Source organism: Perca flavescens, chromosome 9, assembly GCF_004354835.1.
Source record: "Perca flavescens isolate YP-PL-M2 chromosome 9, PFLA_1.0, whole genome shotgun sequence".
Lineage (NCBI taxonomy): Eukaryota > Metazoa > Chordata > Actinopteri > Perciformes > Percidae > Perca > Perca flavescens.
In genome coordinates, this window is record NC_041339.1 from 21,463,302 (window position 1) to 21,478,917 (window position 15,616).

Sequence of the window (15,616 nt, forward strand, 5' to 3'; positions counted from 1 at the left end):
ATGGCTGAACTGTCCCAAAGGACTATACTGAATATTAATAGCTTGGCACTTATTTAATTTATCAAACCAGTGGCTAAAGTGCCATTCCCTGTTAGTGACGCTATATGCAGCTGCTCCACTAGAGGGAGCTCAGTACTTTTTATTCTAACCAAATTATCCCTCAGTGAGCCAATGTTGGGGAAGCTTGTACTACAGAGTGGACTGGCGTGAATTTAAGTCCTTTATTTTACATTTTCCTTTTCAGATCCAGCAAATAGTGGAAGGGAAGCTGTTTCCCATGAAGGCCCTGGGCTACTTTGCAGTGGTGACAGGAAAAGGTAACATCTGCAACTGAGTAGTCCATCATGCTGCATTTCATTTCACATTATTTCATGAGGACTTTCAGGTCATGATCATGTCTGAATTCACTAACTTAGTTTTAGACACCATGGAGCTAGATGGAAGTTACTTGGTGTTTTTCCAACATATTGTTATTTGCATACATTCTTTTGGAGGAATGTTTTGCCCTGTATAACCTGAACTGTGTAGCACTACTACTGTGATCACATACAGTTAGATATGATTATTCTGTAATGTTGTTTTTTTACTTACACCTTGTTCTGCGGTCTTCTTGTGTGCAGGGAGCAGTGGTGAAAGCATAGACTCCATTAAAGACTATGAGGAAGACTTCTTCCAGAACTCCAGATTACTAAGGCAAGTTACACATGATTCAGCAAACATTAATGCTTCATCAAATGAATTAAATCAAATCATTAATCAAAATCTGACAATGAATGTGTGTGTGCAAATAGGGATGGCATGCTGAAGGCTCACCAGGTGACAACAAAGAACTTGAGTCTGGCCGTCTCTGACTGCTTTTGGAAGATGGTTAGAGAGTCTGTTGAGCAGCAGGCTGATGTCTTTAAAGGTATGACTGCACTTGCAGGACTAACTGTTATCCCAGGGAGGGTTGACTGATTTATGTACCTTGTTATTTGTGCCATTGAGTGGCTGTTTATATCCAATGCCTTTTACTTTCCCAGGCATGTTTTAATATTGTGAATGCACATGGTAGGATTTTATCCATTTAGGGCGTTTTCACACCTGTAGTTTGTTTGCTTTGGTCCGAATCAGTTGGTGAGGAAGTAAACGAGCGATTTGCCCTTGGTCGGTTTGGTTTGATTTCACACCTGGAAAAATCCAAGCGTATCAAAATGCGTCCTTACAAATCAGGCAAGAACGTCCAGCCCTCTTATTGGTCGGATATGTCTGGGGGAGGGAGCAAAAAAGTAAATACAGGAAGAAGGTCTGTCTCCAATTTTAGCGGCAGCTGGTTTGGCCACAGAGATACGAGTGATGGACGGCAAGGTTGACTGCAGTCTATTTCTGTGAGAGAAACACTGCAAGCTGCTACAGTTTGCTGCTCTGCTGCATCCGAGATTGCCAAACACACCTGACTACAGGAGAGCTCAGACTTGCGGAGTACATATTAGTTGGTGCGGTTCAAGTACGGTTCACGTTCTCACCACAAACGAACCGCTCCAGAGTTCGGTTGAAAGCATACCGAGACCACCTCTTCAAGCAGGTCTCGGTAAGCTTGTTTGGTCCGCTTTTGGTGCGCACCCGAGTTTGATTGCCGCGTTCTCACCTGCCCAAACGAACCGCACCAGCGGGGCAAACAAACTCTAGTTCGATTCAACCGAACTAACGGCTGTTGGTGTGAAAACGCCCTTACTGTACAGGGAACAGGTGGTGGTGCTACTACTCCTCTTCTGCTTTCCCTTCTCCCTGTATTGGCCTTACTTAGCCCACCCTGCCACACTTTTCCACTCCCTCAGTCCTGCCTTCCAACTGCAATTGGTCTCGACAATCTCAAGCCCTTTGCTAACAGTACAGGAGATTTATGGCTGTGAGACTGCAGTTCCCATAGGTCCATTGTGTAGTGTATCGATCCATAGCCCATCAAATCACGCACTACCGGCCTCAATTCTCCATGCTTGGCGCCACCGTGGCCCCACAAACCAGCAATTAGCCTAATCTCCACTGTGGATAGGGAGGTGTGAAGTGTGTGTTGAGTGTGCATATACAGTATGAGAACTAAAACTCAGACTTTTGATTACAAGTTTGTGATTGGCCCAATCCCCTCATCTCCTAAGGGACCAGTTAAGAGAGTTAGTGTGCAAAGTACACACCCACTTTTTATTAAGGGATAGGCACCATTTGCAGTCTGAAAACTAAGCAAGTTAAACAAAGCAGGCCCTGTCCCTGTATGGTCAGTGCCTGCTGACTATAGATAATTACTGTTTGATGGAGGGTAACATCAAAGCTGAAAAAGCAAAAAAAAAAAAAAAAATAGGAGATGGTAGGAGATAAGTTTCATCCAGGCATGAGAATGAGCACAGGACAATTGACACGTATTGAGGTAGATTTAGTTAGACATTTTAAGAGGCCTAGTTAAGTTTAAGGCTTTATAATGAAACCATTAATATTCAACTATAATTTAACTTATGTAAAATATAAAGTTGTTCCAATGTTTGTTTTAATTCAAATCTTTATTTCACTGTTCCTCCTCACCCCAGCATCTCGCTTCAACCTGGAGACCGAATGGAAGAACAACTACCCTCGTCTGAGAGAGCTGGACAGGGTGAGAAATACAAACCGCAGTGGAACTTAAATTACTTTGCTCTTTAATAGAGGCGTGACAAAAAACGAAGGATGGAGAGAAAAAAGTGGTAGCATGTTTTGGAAAACAAAGGATTTGTGTAAAGATAAACAACAGCTGCACACCAATAAAGTTTTCCAAAGACGTTATAGTAACGATACAGATATTTATTTTGTTTTTTTTGCAGAATGAACTCTTCGAAAAGGCCAAAAATGAAATTTTGGATGAAGTCATTAGTTTGAGTCAAGTGACCCCACAACACTGGTAAGTTAATGATGAGCTAATTTCCGGGGTAATGACTTTTGGTTGCTTTAAAAAAAAAAGAAGAAGCATTTTTTCAATGCTGCTACCAGTGTTAATTCTGAATACGGGTAAACATTTTTAGTAATACAGAAATTTATGTTCAACTGATTTTCTATTTTTATATAAAATATATACATTTAAATACCATTAGCAGCACCAACATTTTAAACTGTAGTTAAACTTTTTTTTTTTTTTTTTTTACTTATCAAGGACCCAAGTGCAAGATGTTTTCTTTTTTCTTTTGGGAGTAAAGATGTGATCCAGTTCTTAAAATGCACATTAATTCCTCCTTTAGTTGGATCAGATGGTGGTTCTAGCATTGGAAATATAGATCATCATTTTACTATTGTTAGTATTAGTGTTTTATCCACACTATATCGGATATTGTTCTTAATAAGATTCCACCTTCTGAGGATTGAACTGTGTAAAATTGTCTACCTGGTGTTTGCTTAAAGGCAATTAGATCATGTATTTGCACTGCTCCAGCACTCAACCAGACATGAGAGGAAAGCTATTTTTAGACCAAACTGCAAGTCTCTATCTCTGGGTGCATTTATCTGTGCATGAATGTATAGTTATACCTCACCCCCAATGAGGAAAACCTTGCTAAATGAGATTAATGCATGCTGTTGTGGCTGTCCCCAGTGTGCGTGCCATCAGATCAATACTCTGATGAATGGCCAATAGACGGGAACAGAGGTGGCCCTGTTAGCCAGCCAGCAGCCAGACAGCAGTATTGGACATAACGCTTATTGACAGTGAGGAGTGCTATCCTGAACAAAAGGGCAGCCTAATGAAATATGTGTGTGCGTTTATGATAAATGAGTGAGGCACAACACTGCCCTGGTCTCAGGTGGACTTGGTTAGGGTTTTGTTCCATTGTCACACTGCCCTATAGAGAGAGAGTGAGAGTGTGGAGGCTGTTAGCTGTTAACAGGGTCAGACTGGAGCTGTATTGGAATCTACAGTCAAATGCAATTGCAGCAGCACTGACTACACAAGTTAAAGCAGCGCAGCCAAGAACAATCCCTCTTCACTCATTGTTTTCTTACCCTATTGGGTCACTTAACTGTCTGAGCTGGACACCTGGAAGCAACTTTGTTACAAACACACTTGCTTTTTAGATCCTAAATCTGAATCTAAAAAAATAATAAGAATACCCACAAAAAAGTTACATGCATCTACTGTATGTTCCAAGCACCTTCAGCATGTTACTAGAAGTCAGAACAGAGAGAACCAAAATCAGCTAGAGGGGCCAATCAAAAGATATCTTCTTCCCTCAAGTTACTCAAAGTTGGCATGACTCATCTTTTTCTTTCCCAGGGAGGCCATCTTGCAGAAGAAGCTGTGGGAACGTGTTTCCACCCATGTGATTGAGAACATCTACCTGCCTGCTGCACAAACAATGGACTCGGGCACCTTTAACACCACCGTAGACATCAAACTCAAGCAGTGGACCGACAAGCAGCTTCCACACAAAGCACTGGAGGTAATGCACACTGTCTTTATACAACTGGTCATTATGTAATTCAGATTGTTTAAAGGGGGATGTAAATCAAATTAGGGCTGGGCAATATATCGTCTTAGAGTTTTATCGTGATATGACATAAGTGTTGTTTTTTCCTGGTTTTAAAGGCTGCATTACAGTAAAGTAATGTACTTTTCTGAACTTACCAGACTGATCTAGCTGTTCTATTATTTGCCTTTTCCCTACTTAGACATTATGTCCACATTACTGATGATTATTTATCTAAAATCTAAGTGTGAGGATATTTTGTTAAAGAATCAATTGTCAACCCTAGAATATCGCCGCAATATCGATATCGAGGTATTTGGTCAAGAATATCGTGATATCTGATTTTCTTTATATCGCCCAGCCCTAAATCAAATCATTCTTTGGTTAGATCAGAACTCCTAAATTACCCCTCTGCAGATATGAGGACATTTCTAAATTAATTGTTCTTTACTACTTATATTTGGTTCAATAACTGTGCCACAGACTGCAGAAGTTTAAGAAATATTCAATAGGGCAATAACCTTGTGGTAATATGAGCCTCCTCTTTCCACAATATATTTGGCCTCCCATTAGATTGCCTGGGAGACACTGCAGGAAGAATTTGCCCGCTTCATGGCTGAATACAAAGGCAAAGACCAGGACGACATTTTTGACAAGTTGAAGGAGGCTGTGAAGGACGAGAGCATCAAGAGGCATAAGTGGAATGAGAGGGCCATGGACAGCCTGGTAAACACACAGTAAATCCACTCACCCTGTGTGCAAGGGTACAGAGAGCAAACACGCTAGTTGATTTAACACTTCCTGAAGCAGACAAACTTTCATGATCAAGTGCACTGAATATCAAGAAACTGGTCTTGCTTACATTGATACTAATATGCATTGCAATTACTTTGCGGCTCAACTAAGTTTTTCTTCTTGCCCTGTTTGTATATGCGTGTGTACCAGAGGGTGATCCAGCACAATGCCCTAGAAGACCGCTCCATCACAGACAAGCCCCAGTGGGACGCAGCCATCCAGTTCATGGAGGAAACCCTGCAGTCACGCCTCAAAGACAGTATGTTAGCCATGATACAGTGTCACTTACCCTGTACTAGATTCCCTTTCTAGTCTAAAATAACTTAGCTGTCAAAATGTCTCATAGCCCCATGTGTAGACCAGTTGACAAAGTATGGCACTAACACAGTTGCACAGTTACAGTTGTAACAAAGATTGCACATCAGTGAGTAGAATGGTTGTTCAGTGCCTTCTCTACCTGGCTAGCACTTTTTTATACTTCCTCCCCATTAGGATACAAGGTTATTGTTCGAACATAGTCAAGTCAGATCCATTTAAATTACAGATCAAATTCTTAAATTTGCTCTGGCACATTTGCCACAGTTTGGGGTAAATCGTCACAGACACACATATTAGGAAGAGGGCATGCTTCTGTGATATCTTGTCTAGTGTTCCAGTTAGAGCTCTGTTTCTGGTGCGCCATGAATGCTTATGACATATGATGTCATGGTTGTTTGAAAAACTGTGGATAGAAGTGGCTACTACAGTAAGTAACATACTCACAACATACATCTCATTCTCTTTGTGTATCTTTTTTTTTTTCTTTCTTTCTTTGTAGCTGAGTCAGTAATCAGAGATATGGTGGGTCCAGGCTGGAGGCAGAGGTGGATGAACTGGGTTAATCGCACACCAGATCAGGTCAGAGTTCTAGAGGTCTCTCCAAATTTCTGGGTATAACTGTGCTGGTTTTTTAGAGGCACCACAAAAGTGGAAGGATTGTAACTTATTATACACTTATTAAACTGGTATAATACCAATTGCCCCATTAGTGTCGATCCTCATGCACAGTACTTAACGTCCAAGAGCTTGAAAGAAGCACACAATACATGACGTAACCATCTACATCTCAACGCCCATTTGCCACCATGAGGACAGTGCTCACTTCCTTTTGTTTGACCTTGTAGCATGTTCGTAATGAAACAAAAAATGAGCTGGACCGCTTGCTGAAGCTACACGATGAGCACACAGCCTACTTGGCCAATGACGAGGTCACCACAGTCAGGAAGAATCTGGAGGGCCGAGGGGTTGAAGTTGACCCTGTGCTGGTGAGCTCAAAACACTTGTGTTTCTAAAGAAGAGATAGGACAAATATGTTAATGTTATACATGCTGACAATAGTGAAAATCCAATGCTCATTATTTCTCAATTTAATAATTGTTTTGCCAGTTTTAATCATCTTGTTCTTTGCTAATTTTAAACACAAGCTTGCTGTTTTTCAACTGTACAATGCCCCCTTTCATAATGCTCACTGTCCATTAACTGCTGAATAATGGATCTCCTTACCTGGTCAGATCAAGGACACGTGGCATCAGCTGTATCGCCGACACTTCTTGCAGAAGGCGCTGTCTCACTGTAACCTCTGCAGGAGAGGTTTCTACTACTACCAGAGACACTTTGTTGACTCTGAGGTAAGGGGAGAGGATGAGTAATCCTGAGTTGTATATTTTCCACCTTATTCTCAGCTATATTTAAGGTCAATGTGTGAAAAGCTGAGTGCCTACATGTTTTTTTTCCAGTTGGAGTGCAATGATGTGGTACTGTTCTGGAGAATTCAGAGGATGCTGGTCATCACAGCCAACACTCTTCGACAGCAGCTCACCAACACTGAGGGTAAGAATTGGGGATACAAATTATGGTATCCATCATTTAAAGGAAAAAAGGGTTAATATGGATTATTTTGAAATCCTGTTTTGATTATACAGTATATCCAACTCTTAGCCACTGTTTATTTTCACATATTTGCTCCTCGTAGTTGGCCTTGCATTGCTTCTCAAATTTGGATAAATTGTGTAATTGTCATGTATTTGGGTATAGTGAGAAGAGACAATTCCCTTCTCAATCATTTACGATGGTAAATTGTGTTGATCATATAATTCAACAACAGGGAAGAAAATCTGGTGCATTGTTGTTTGATTGAATAGTGTGTGTGTGTGTGTGTGTGTGTGTGTGTGTGTGTGTGTGTGTTCCTCTTCTCAGTGCGTCGATTGGAGAAAAATGTGAAGGAGGTGTTAGATGACTTTGGGGAAGACATGGAGAAGAAGACCCACCTCATCACTGGCCGCCGAGTCCAGCTGGCCGAGGATCTCAGTAAGACACACAATGACTTCCAGCAGAAGAATATGACCGTTAATAATTTAAATAAAAACACAAGTGTATACTTGAAGGCCATGATTAAGGAGGCAGTTTGTCAGCTTGTCCCATTGGTTGTTATAAGGACCATACAAGTGATTTGAATTACCAAAACTACTAGACCCCAGTGCAACTCATACACTTGCTTCCATACATCAACATGTGGTCTGTTTAGTAAATGTTTCTTTTATAGAAATTCTTGAAGTTTTCAACAGATGGCAGTAGTACCAAAGGAAATGGTGTTGATGTCTGATATAGCAGTATTCATTCGGTTGAAGCATCAAACTGTTACCGTGCAAGAAAGTTAAAATAACTTGGATGTTAACTGGCAATTTGCATTTTAAGCTTCTTTTTAAGGTATAATAATCAGTAATGCTGCCATGTTGTAAACAGGGTTGTGTACACATTTATGTGTATTCTGCACCACGAGACTAAACACTACACATATACTTGAGATAGGTGTTTGTGATGAAATCCCTCAAATGCAAAAATATGTTTTTTACTATATATTTGGAGTCTTTAATTGGTGTGTGAGAGAGTAAGTTTGTGTCTGTCTGATTGGTAACAGAAATGGGCTGGCTGTCTGCCTGTTAGGTCTAGCCACCAGCCCAGCTATCTGCTCTCAATCCTGCTGATTAAACACAGCACAATTTGCAGATTGCCCAAATGCCTAAAAGACAAGCCCTGACTTGCTCTCTGTCTCTGTGTCCATCAGACTCTCTTTCTGATACACATACACATCAGAGCATGTTTACTATTACTTATTCAGCGACCATACATACATTATAATCAAACCCTCTTTCTCTTTTGATCTCTGAACTTGGGTAAAATATTTTCAGTCACTTCAAATTAGAAATCGCCATCTAAAATGCTCTAGAAGCCTTAAGTGTTCCTGCATACTTCTGGAAATTCTGGTTCCAAAATTGGATATTCACGACTTTGAGTGATTGACACACACTGCTGGCAACCTTTGTTGGGTAGATCTAAAGTTATTTTATACAGTACCAGTCAAAAGTTTGGACATTATTTTGCATTTCAGAACTGTTTTTAAGTACATATTAACAATGGAAAGCAATTCTTACCAGTGTATCTTAATTGGGAATCAAATGAATGCAAAGAAAGTTACTTTATGATAGAGATGAACCGATTGACCGGCTGGTAACCGGAATTGGACGGTTTTCACGTCATCGGCCATGACCGGCGACCTGCCGGTAAGTCTGACATATGCCGATTTTATGCTGATCAAATTCATTTGGGCGCTGCATGATTTACAGCGTGCAACATCAGCACCACACGTGCACATGCAGGGTTTCCGCTATATGCATGTAGCAGCGGCGCACTGCCGCTCAATCAGCTGTTTATGAAATGTCATAACGTCGTAATTATACACGGCTCTGCAGAGCAGTCTGCTCTACTGAACTCTGGCGAACAGTCTGCCACTCTCTCTCTCTCCCCTCTGAGGCTGAAAAACTGGAACATGAAAATCGCACTCACGTGGGTCCGTGAAATATGACAGCTACAGTTTATTGGAAAATAGCATTGGGCACATTGACTTTGATGAATTTATGAATAAATGAGACAAGCTAATGTTAGCAAAAGCTGTGGCCCCTCTGCCACTCCCTTCATTTGACGCCATTCGGTGGTGGACTTGCTGGTGTGTTTAGGATCATTGTCCTGCTGCAGAACCCAAGTTCGTTTCAGCTTGAGTAACGAAAGAAAAAAAAAAAAAAGATGCTGTATTCCTCCGACACACTGTATTAACGCTACTGTTGAAAACGCTTTCCAGGTTAGTGGGGATGCATACCGCTCAAAACCAACATTAAAAACGTAGTAATCTTCCCTCTTCCTTGTTTAGTTTTGTTGCTAAACTGTGTGTAAAATGAGCAGGTAACGGCACACTAGGGTACCGTCTAATTGCTGGATAGTTCTGAGATAACCGTCGGTAGGTAACGTTAGCAGATAAGCCTGTTAACGGTCAAGTGTTCTTTGGGTCTCGGCATGATGTGTAGCTTTTATTCACAATGACACAAAGCAAACTTGATTCACACAGGGCCATGAAAAAAGGAACATTTACAAACATTTTGTGTTTACTTGTGTTGTCCCTTTTGTTTCAGGTAACGAACAGGAAATGAACACTTTTTCACACCACTGTATTCACAATGACACAAAGCAAACGATTCAAACAGGCCTGTGTGTGTTTTGAGAAATATCTTTGAACTGCAAGGCTATATTTATTTTATTTTTATTTGTTATTTATATATTATTATATTATTATTATTGCCATTACCTGTTATCCCTGTTTTCATACATACAGAAGTTTAGTTATCTAAATATATCACTTTTTTTTAAGTGGATATTGGATGTGAAAAGAAGGAAATGGTTCTTCCATAACATTGCACTTTAGATGTGTGTGTGAATTTCCCACACTAGGAGTAATTTATATAGTTCTATTTTATAGCGATCGATTTTCTATTCAAAAAATGTTCTATGTTCTATGCAAAATGTAAAATATTCTATTAATGAAAAGATAGAACATAAATAAGCACACAATATTGCTCATTTGTTGTATGTTTGGGTTGATGAGGCTTCTATGAGTCAGACCACCAGTATGTTCTCTGGTCTCAGTTTGAGCGTGGTGTTAATGGTAACCAGAGACGGATGGAGAAGAGTTCTTTGTTTTTGGCACCGCTAGCAACCCCTCTAGTTGTTGACTATTAATCATGTCTTGGAGTCCAGCTTTGGTCTTATTTAGCAAAACTCTGCTTGCTAAGCAAAGTCTGTATTTATAAAGCAGCACGTGAAGGCTTGCTGCCATTTTGAAACTCACACACACACACACACACACACACACACACACACACACACACACACACACACACACACATAATCATAGTTCCTGTCATCACAAAGGCACACACTGGCAAGCATAATTTTCACACAGCCACCTCAAAGTTGCACACACACACCACTATTCTCTCATTTACAACAACAATCTTCAAAACCCCTGCAAATGCTCGCATGATATACATTAAAATGCCTTAGATGCACTAATTAGAGGTAATTAAAAATATAATCCATGATTTTTGTAGTAACACTAGGCTGAATGACTTCAGTCAAGATTGACTGTTTTCTTGCGATGTTTTCTTGAACTTAAAGTTTGTATTTTCAGCTTTTCATTGGCTATTCTCAATCATTAATAGTCACTTGATTTTGATCTAAAATCCAATTTCTCATGAACTTTTTATTAGAGTTTTTACAACTTGCAGATACCCTGACCTTATGACTCGTACATCAGCCATATTTCTGATTCTGGCTGTGTAGTGACATGATTCCATTTGCAGTGCTTTGCCCTCTGGCCCTGAGAAATCTCATGCTACTGTCTACTTCCTGCTACCAGATATTCTTGGCTTCTATATACAGAATCTAATTGAATGTTTGAGGCCCCGGCAACACCAATTAAAAATTAACCCTGTAATCTACATTTATTTAAACTCTTACACGCGCAAACAATCCCTATTGTTTCCCGCCTTTATATGGACTTTCTGACTACTGATAGGGGACTCGTGTTGTAAAGACCCACAAATAAGTGATGCAAGACTTTTAGTGGTTGGTCTTTCTGTGTGTTTGGTTTGGTTGACCAAGACTCAATTATCGCCCTGAGAAAACACACACACCTTCATTGACTTTTCTCTCCTTTACTACCATTGAACACACACATGTAGATCATATACATACTGGATAGAGACTATATTGTGCATCAAGCAGACAGTTTTCACAAAGCATACCTTTACGGTGCATACAGGCACAGTAAGACTACATGGAGAGACACCTAGAAAAGAGATACACACGCACACTGTTGTTTTTGTAGGGGACTGTTTTAATTCAGTCTGAAGTGGAGTCAGGTGTTGTGTGACACCAGCCGATAGGAGAACACACACACACACACACACACACACACACACACACACACACACACACACACACACACACACACACACACACACACAAACACACACAGTCTCCATTACACACTGTCAGGAATGTCCACACCTGCCTGGCCTTGCATATCCTATAAGGCAAGTCGCTCCTAAACTTTCCCAAACAGGCATGACATTCCCACACTTCCCACCACCTAAGACTCCACACACTGATAGATGTGGGAATGTGGTTGGAATCTGTCATGGGATCTAGAAGGTAGAAGCACACTTGTGCATGGGATGTACAAAAAAAAAGAATATTCCTGTTACTCTACAATGGTTGTGTGATGTAAAAAAGTTTGAGAAAAGATGTAAATACATTTAGCAATGCTAAACCTAACCACTCTGGGCACCCTGGTGCTCTTGGGGTTTATGGCACTGACCATTAACCACACCGTTCCTGGTTCGCCTTATGCTGCGTTGTTGTATGTTATTCCCCATGTCTCTCCTTCCTTATTTCCTGTCTGTTTCTACTGTCTACTCTCCAGAAGCTGCATGAAAATACCCCAAAAAAAACTAAAATAAATCCAACACCTTTTGTTGTAACTCATACCTGTAATATATTCTGCAAATATTCCTCTCAGCATGCCTGTATCACTAAGACCTAATTTTATGGTGATGGCAGATTTTTCTTTTCCTCTTATCAAGAAAATGTACATTTCAGAGTTTTAGCTTTGTCAGTCTGTCGGGTTGAGTTAGTGGGTGAGTGGAGGATCTGGGTCATTAGCTGTCTGACACTTTGCACAGACCTTTCTATATAATGCAGCCTAGACCCATGTGTGTGGGCGTGGGTATGTGGGTCCATCAGTCTAGACTGAACTGCATGGCTGATGGGCCGACTCTGTGACAGGCCTCAAAGCATAAAGTGAGCAGGAATCTAAAGGGCAAAAGCCTTTTAAACAAAATAAGTATCTGTAGAAACGTTTTTTCACTGTTGGTGCTCTTAAAATGTCTTTTAAAAGTCTTGTTGTCCTCAATATGTCCAATTACTGCAAGGTCTAGCTTTAATGACTCTGATTTTTGGTATCTGAGGGGAAAATATGCATAATTTCTGTGTGCATTCTGTATTATCAGGAATTTGGATCGGTCAAGATACACCCAATTTATAGGACACCAACCTGTGAAAACATTTGTTTGTAGTGTGATTATTTAAAGGAGGGGTTTAGAGCACCAGTTTCCAGCCATGTAGTGTTCTACAGGAAAAGGGATTTTCTATATGTCTATGAAGCAACCTTTCTTGATTTATTAAAAAAGAATTCTTCAGAGCTGTTGCATTCTTCAGCCCTTCAAAAGACAGCAGGTCAGTTCGCCTTAGGTCCAAACTATGGTCTGACCCCACAGGTCAGCCAACTAATACAACAGGCTACTTGATCCAGCTAACTTTCTTTTCCATCTCTGGATCTTTCTATCACTTTTTCCATGCCTCTGTCAAATTCTTTCCCACTGATCCTGCCACTCTCTATTCTAAAGAATAAGAAAAATAGTGGAGAGCCCACCTTCACCTCACAACCTCTACTATAGAAAGAGGAGGGAAGACAGGAGGGAAAAGAGGGACAGACAGGAGGCGGGAGAAAGGATAAACACACTTAACAAAGGCAGAAATGTGCTCCCAGGGGCAGTTAGTTGTTAAGCTGTATTTGCCCCTACTCGCAGGCAGGCTCAGCATTGCTCAGGTTACAAATACAGGTCAGGTGTGTGCCTCAGTGAGTGAGAGCGTGAAAGCACTATTAATGAGTGGTACAATGTGCACTGCAAAGAGGTGTGTGTGTGTTTGTCAGCGTGTGCCAGACCAGCTGTATGGCACAGTGCCGTCTCTGGAGCAAAGCCCAGGCCTAATGTTCAAGCAAAGGCCTCTTAGGAGTCCACTGGGATGTCGCTTGGCTGCTTCGTTGCCGTGTGTGTGCGTGCGTGCGTGCGTGCGTGCGTGCGTGCGTGTGTGTGTGTGTGTGTGTGTGTGTGTGTGTGTGTGTGTGGTGCGCAAGGAAAAAAGTGCTGTGGTGCCTGAGTTGAGAAAGTGCACTATACCAGAGTGTTTCCAGAATTACTACTCTATTATAAAGTGTTGGGTGTCATATTTAATATTGTGAGCTTCCAGACACTTTCCACTTTTGAACATAAAACATAACTGCCATAAATGTCATATGGGACATTTGTCATGTAAAACATATACAGTAGACCTCCTTTTCAAAGGAGCTGTTGGTGGGATTTAATGGTTATTATAGCTTCAGTGCTTATTTAACCATTTTGTTTTACCCCTTATTACCTTGACTGTCCGTATTTCTGTCTACCAGTGACCTATAGCCTTTCACTTTTGCTTACAGTGTTGGCAAATTGCTGTGTAAATTGCAGTCCTTGTTCTTTTCTATTCCTCCTGCTTCACCTCTTCCTCTGTCACATGAATTGGCTCCCCATGACTGGGAAGAAGCAGTTCCTGGCTGTCACTTTCCTTGTGGTGGCTTTTTTTATCCGCCTTGTCTGCTTGATCAAGAGTTTGTGTACAGTGCACTGGCACGAGCACCTGCATGCACACACAGTCACACACCTTGCGGCTGTTATTGACACATTATTACATCAGCTCTTTTGTGTGAAGTTGAGGTCAGTTGAGTTTAAAAACTTAGTCATGGGAAAGGGGTTATGTGAGAGACCCTGATGGAGTATATACATATGGGTGTCTCTCCTTTGTTGTACTTTTTTTTTTGTGCAGTTTTGAATTAGTGTTTGGGATCAACCCTTGGCAAAATATTTTACATTTTTCAGATTATTCCATTAACTCTTTTATAGAGCCAGAAGCCAAAGTAGTTATATTCTACGATCCTTGCAATAGTAAATCTTGTAACAACACAGATATATTCCTATATCTATCTTAAAACATTTGTCTTGCAGTGCATCAAAACAGAGTTATAATTTCTCCTAGGCTAATTGAACAGAATCCTAAACATGAATAGTATTGTCCACTCAAAGATGTGTTTCACAGTTGGTATATTCAGAGTGAGGGTTAAGGATAAGTGGTGGGTGAGTATGTGAGTTTCCTCCTGCTTTATTTTTATTGGTTTGGAAACATCCTGGACAGTACATTATCTCTATTATTCTTGAAGTAAAGCATTTTACAGTGTTTACATTTTCAGACACTGAAATCAAGTCCATTAATGTCCCACTTTGCTGGTTGCTGACACATTTTTGGAAGATAGCATTCAAATGAACATGTGGCCAACACACAACCTTTTAAAATTAGTTCAGTGTACTGTACTGCCACTGATGAATTGGGACAATGTGCAGATAATAAAAAGAAGTTTTAGTTTTTAGGCTATTTAAGGGTTAAGGAATTAAAGGTGTCAACAGAAGGTGCTCTCAAGAACAGTGATAATGTGTGAAGTGTTTGCATGTTTGCACTTGCCGTCACTTTCTCCTTTTTCCTTTCTCTTGTGGGGAAGCAGAATACAATAAAGCTCTGGTTGTCTGGGCTTGCTCACCGGAATGCCCTCTCAGCCTCACGCTCACTTTGTTTCCTTTCATCCCCCTCCTCTCCTCCTTTGAGCAGCTTCCTTCAGAGTGATTAGTGAGGGCTCAATGAGAAGTGCTCCTCTGATGACGTATCGTCCTAAGGTGTTGTGTGCACATGTGCCTGCGTGATCACAGTTTACAAATGCTTCTCCAAAGCCAGTGACACTCATTTCTGGCCTGCTGCATTGAGACCACAGATCAGATCACTATTTTATGTCAGTGTACGTGTGAGACAGCTGTTTGGCTTTTTTACATTGCTGCTAGATGTAGTATCTGATGATGTTTGTGTGAATGAAGGTTGACACTAGAGCTGGGCAATATATCAATATTATATCGATATCGTGACATGAGACTAGATATCGTTTTAGATTTAGGATATCGTAATATGGCATAAGTGTTGTCTTTTACTGGTTTTAAAGGCTGCATTACAGTAAACTTATGTCATTTTCTGAACTTACCAGACTGTTGTAACTGTTCTATTATTTGCCTTTACCC

At 40.7% G+C, this 15,616-nt stretch overlaps 1 protein-coding gene across 4 annotated transcripts in view; it reads left to right on the forward strand.

Moving 5' to 3' along the window:
- The window catches only part of opa1 (OPA1 mitochondrial dynamin like GTPase), a 38,938-nt gene that overhangs the window by 12,547 nt on the left and 10,775 nt on the right, over positions 1-15,616 (forward strand). For all 4 annotated transcript variants that reach the window (XM_028587428.1, XM_028587432.1, XM_028587429.1 and 1 more), the window contains 13 exons: positions 245-317; positions 621-693; positions 792-907; positions 2,559-2,623; positions 2,829-2,905; positions 4,268-4,433; positions 5,034-5,186; positions 5,406-5,514; positions 6,073-6,152; positions 6,419-6,559; positions 6,806-6,922; positions 7,031-7,124; positions 7,491-7,601. In XM_028587428.1, the coding sequence (XP_028443229.1) occupies positions 245-317; positions 621-693; positions 792-907; positions 2,559-2,623; positions 2,829-2,905; positions 4,268-4,433; positions 5,034-5,186; positions 5,406-5,514; positions 6,073-6,152; positions 6,419-6,559; positions 6,806-6,922; positions 7,031-7,124; positions 7,491-7,601 (1,375 nt within the window). The remainder of the gene's footprint in view (positions 1-244; positions 318-620; positions 694-791; positions 908-2,558; positions 2,624-2,828; positions 2,906-4,267; positions 4,434-5,033; positions 5,187-5,405; positions 5,515-6,072; positions 6,153-6,418; positions 6,560-6,805; positions 6,923-7,030; positions 7,125-7,490; positions 7,602-15,616) is intronic.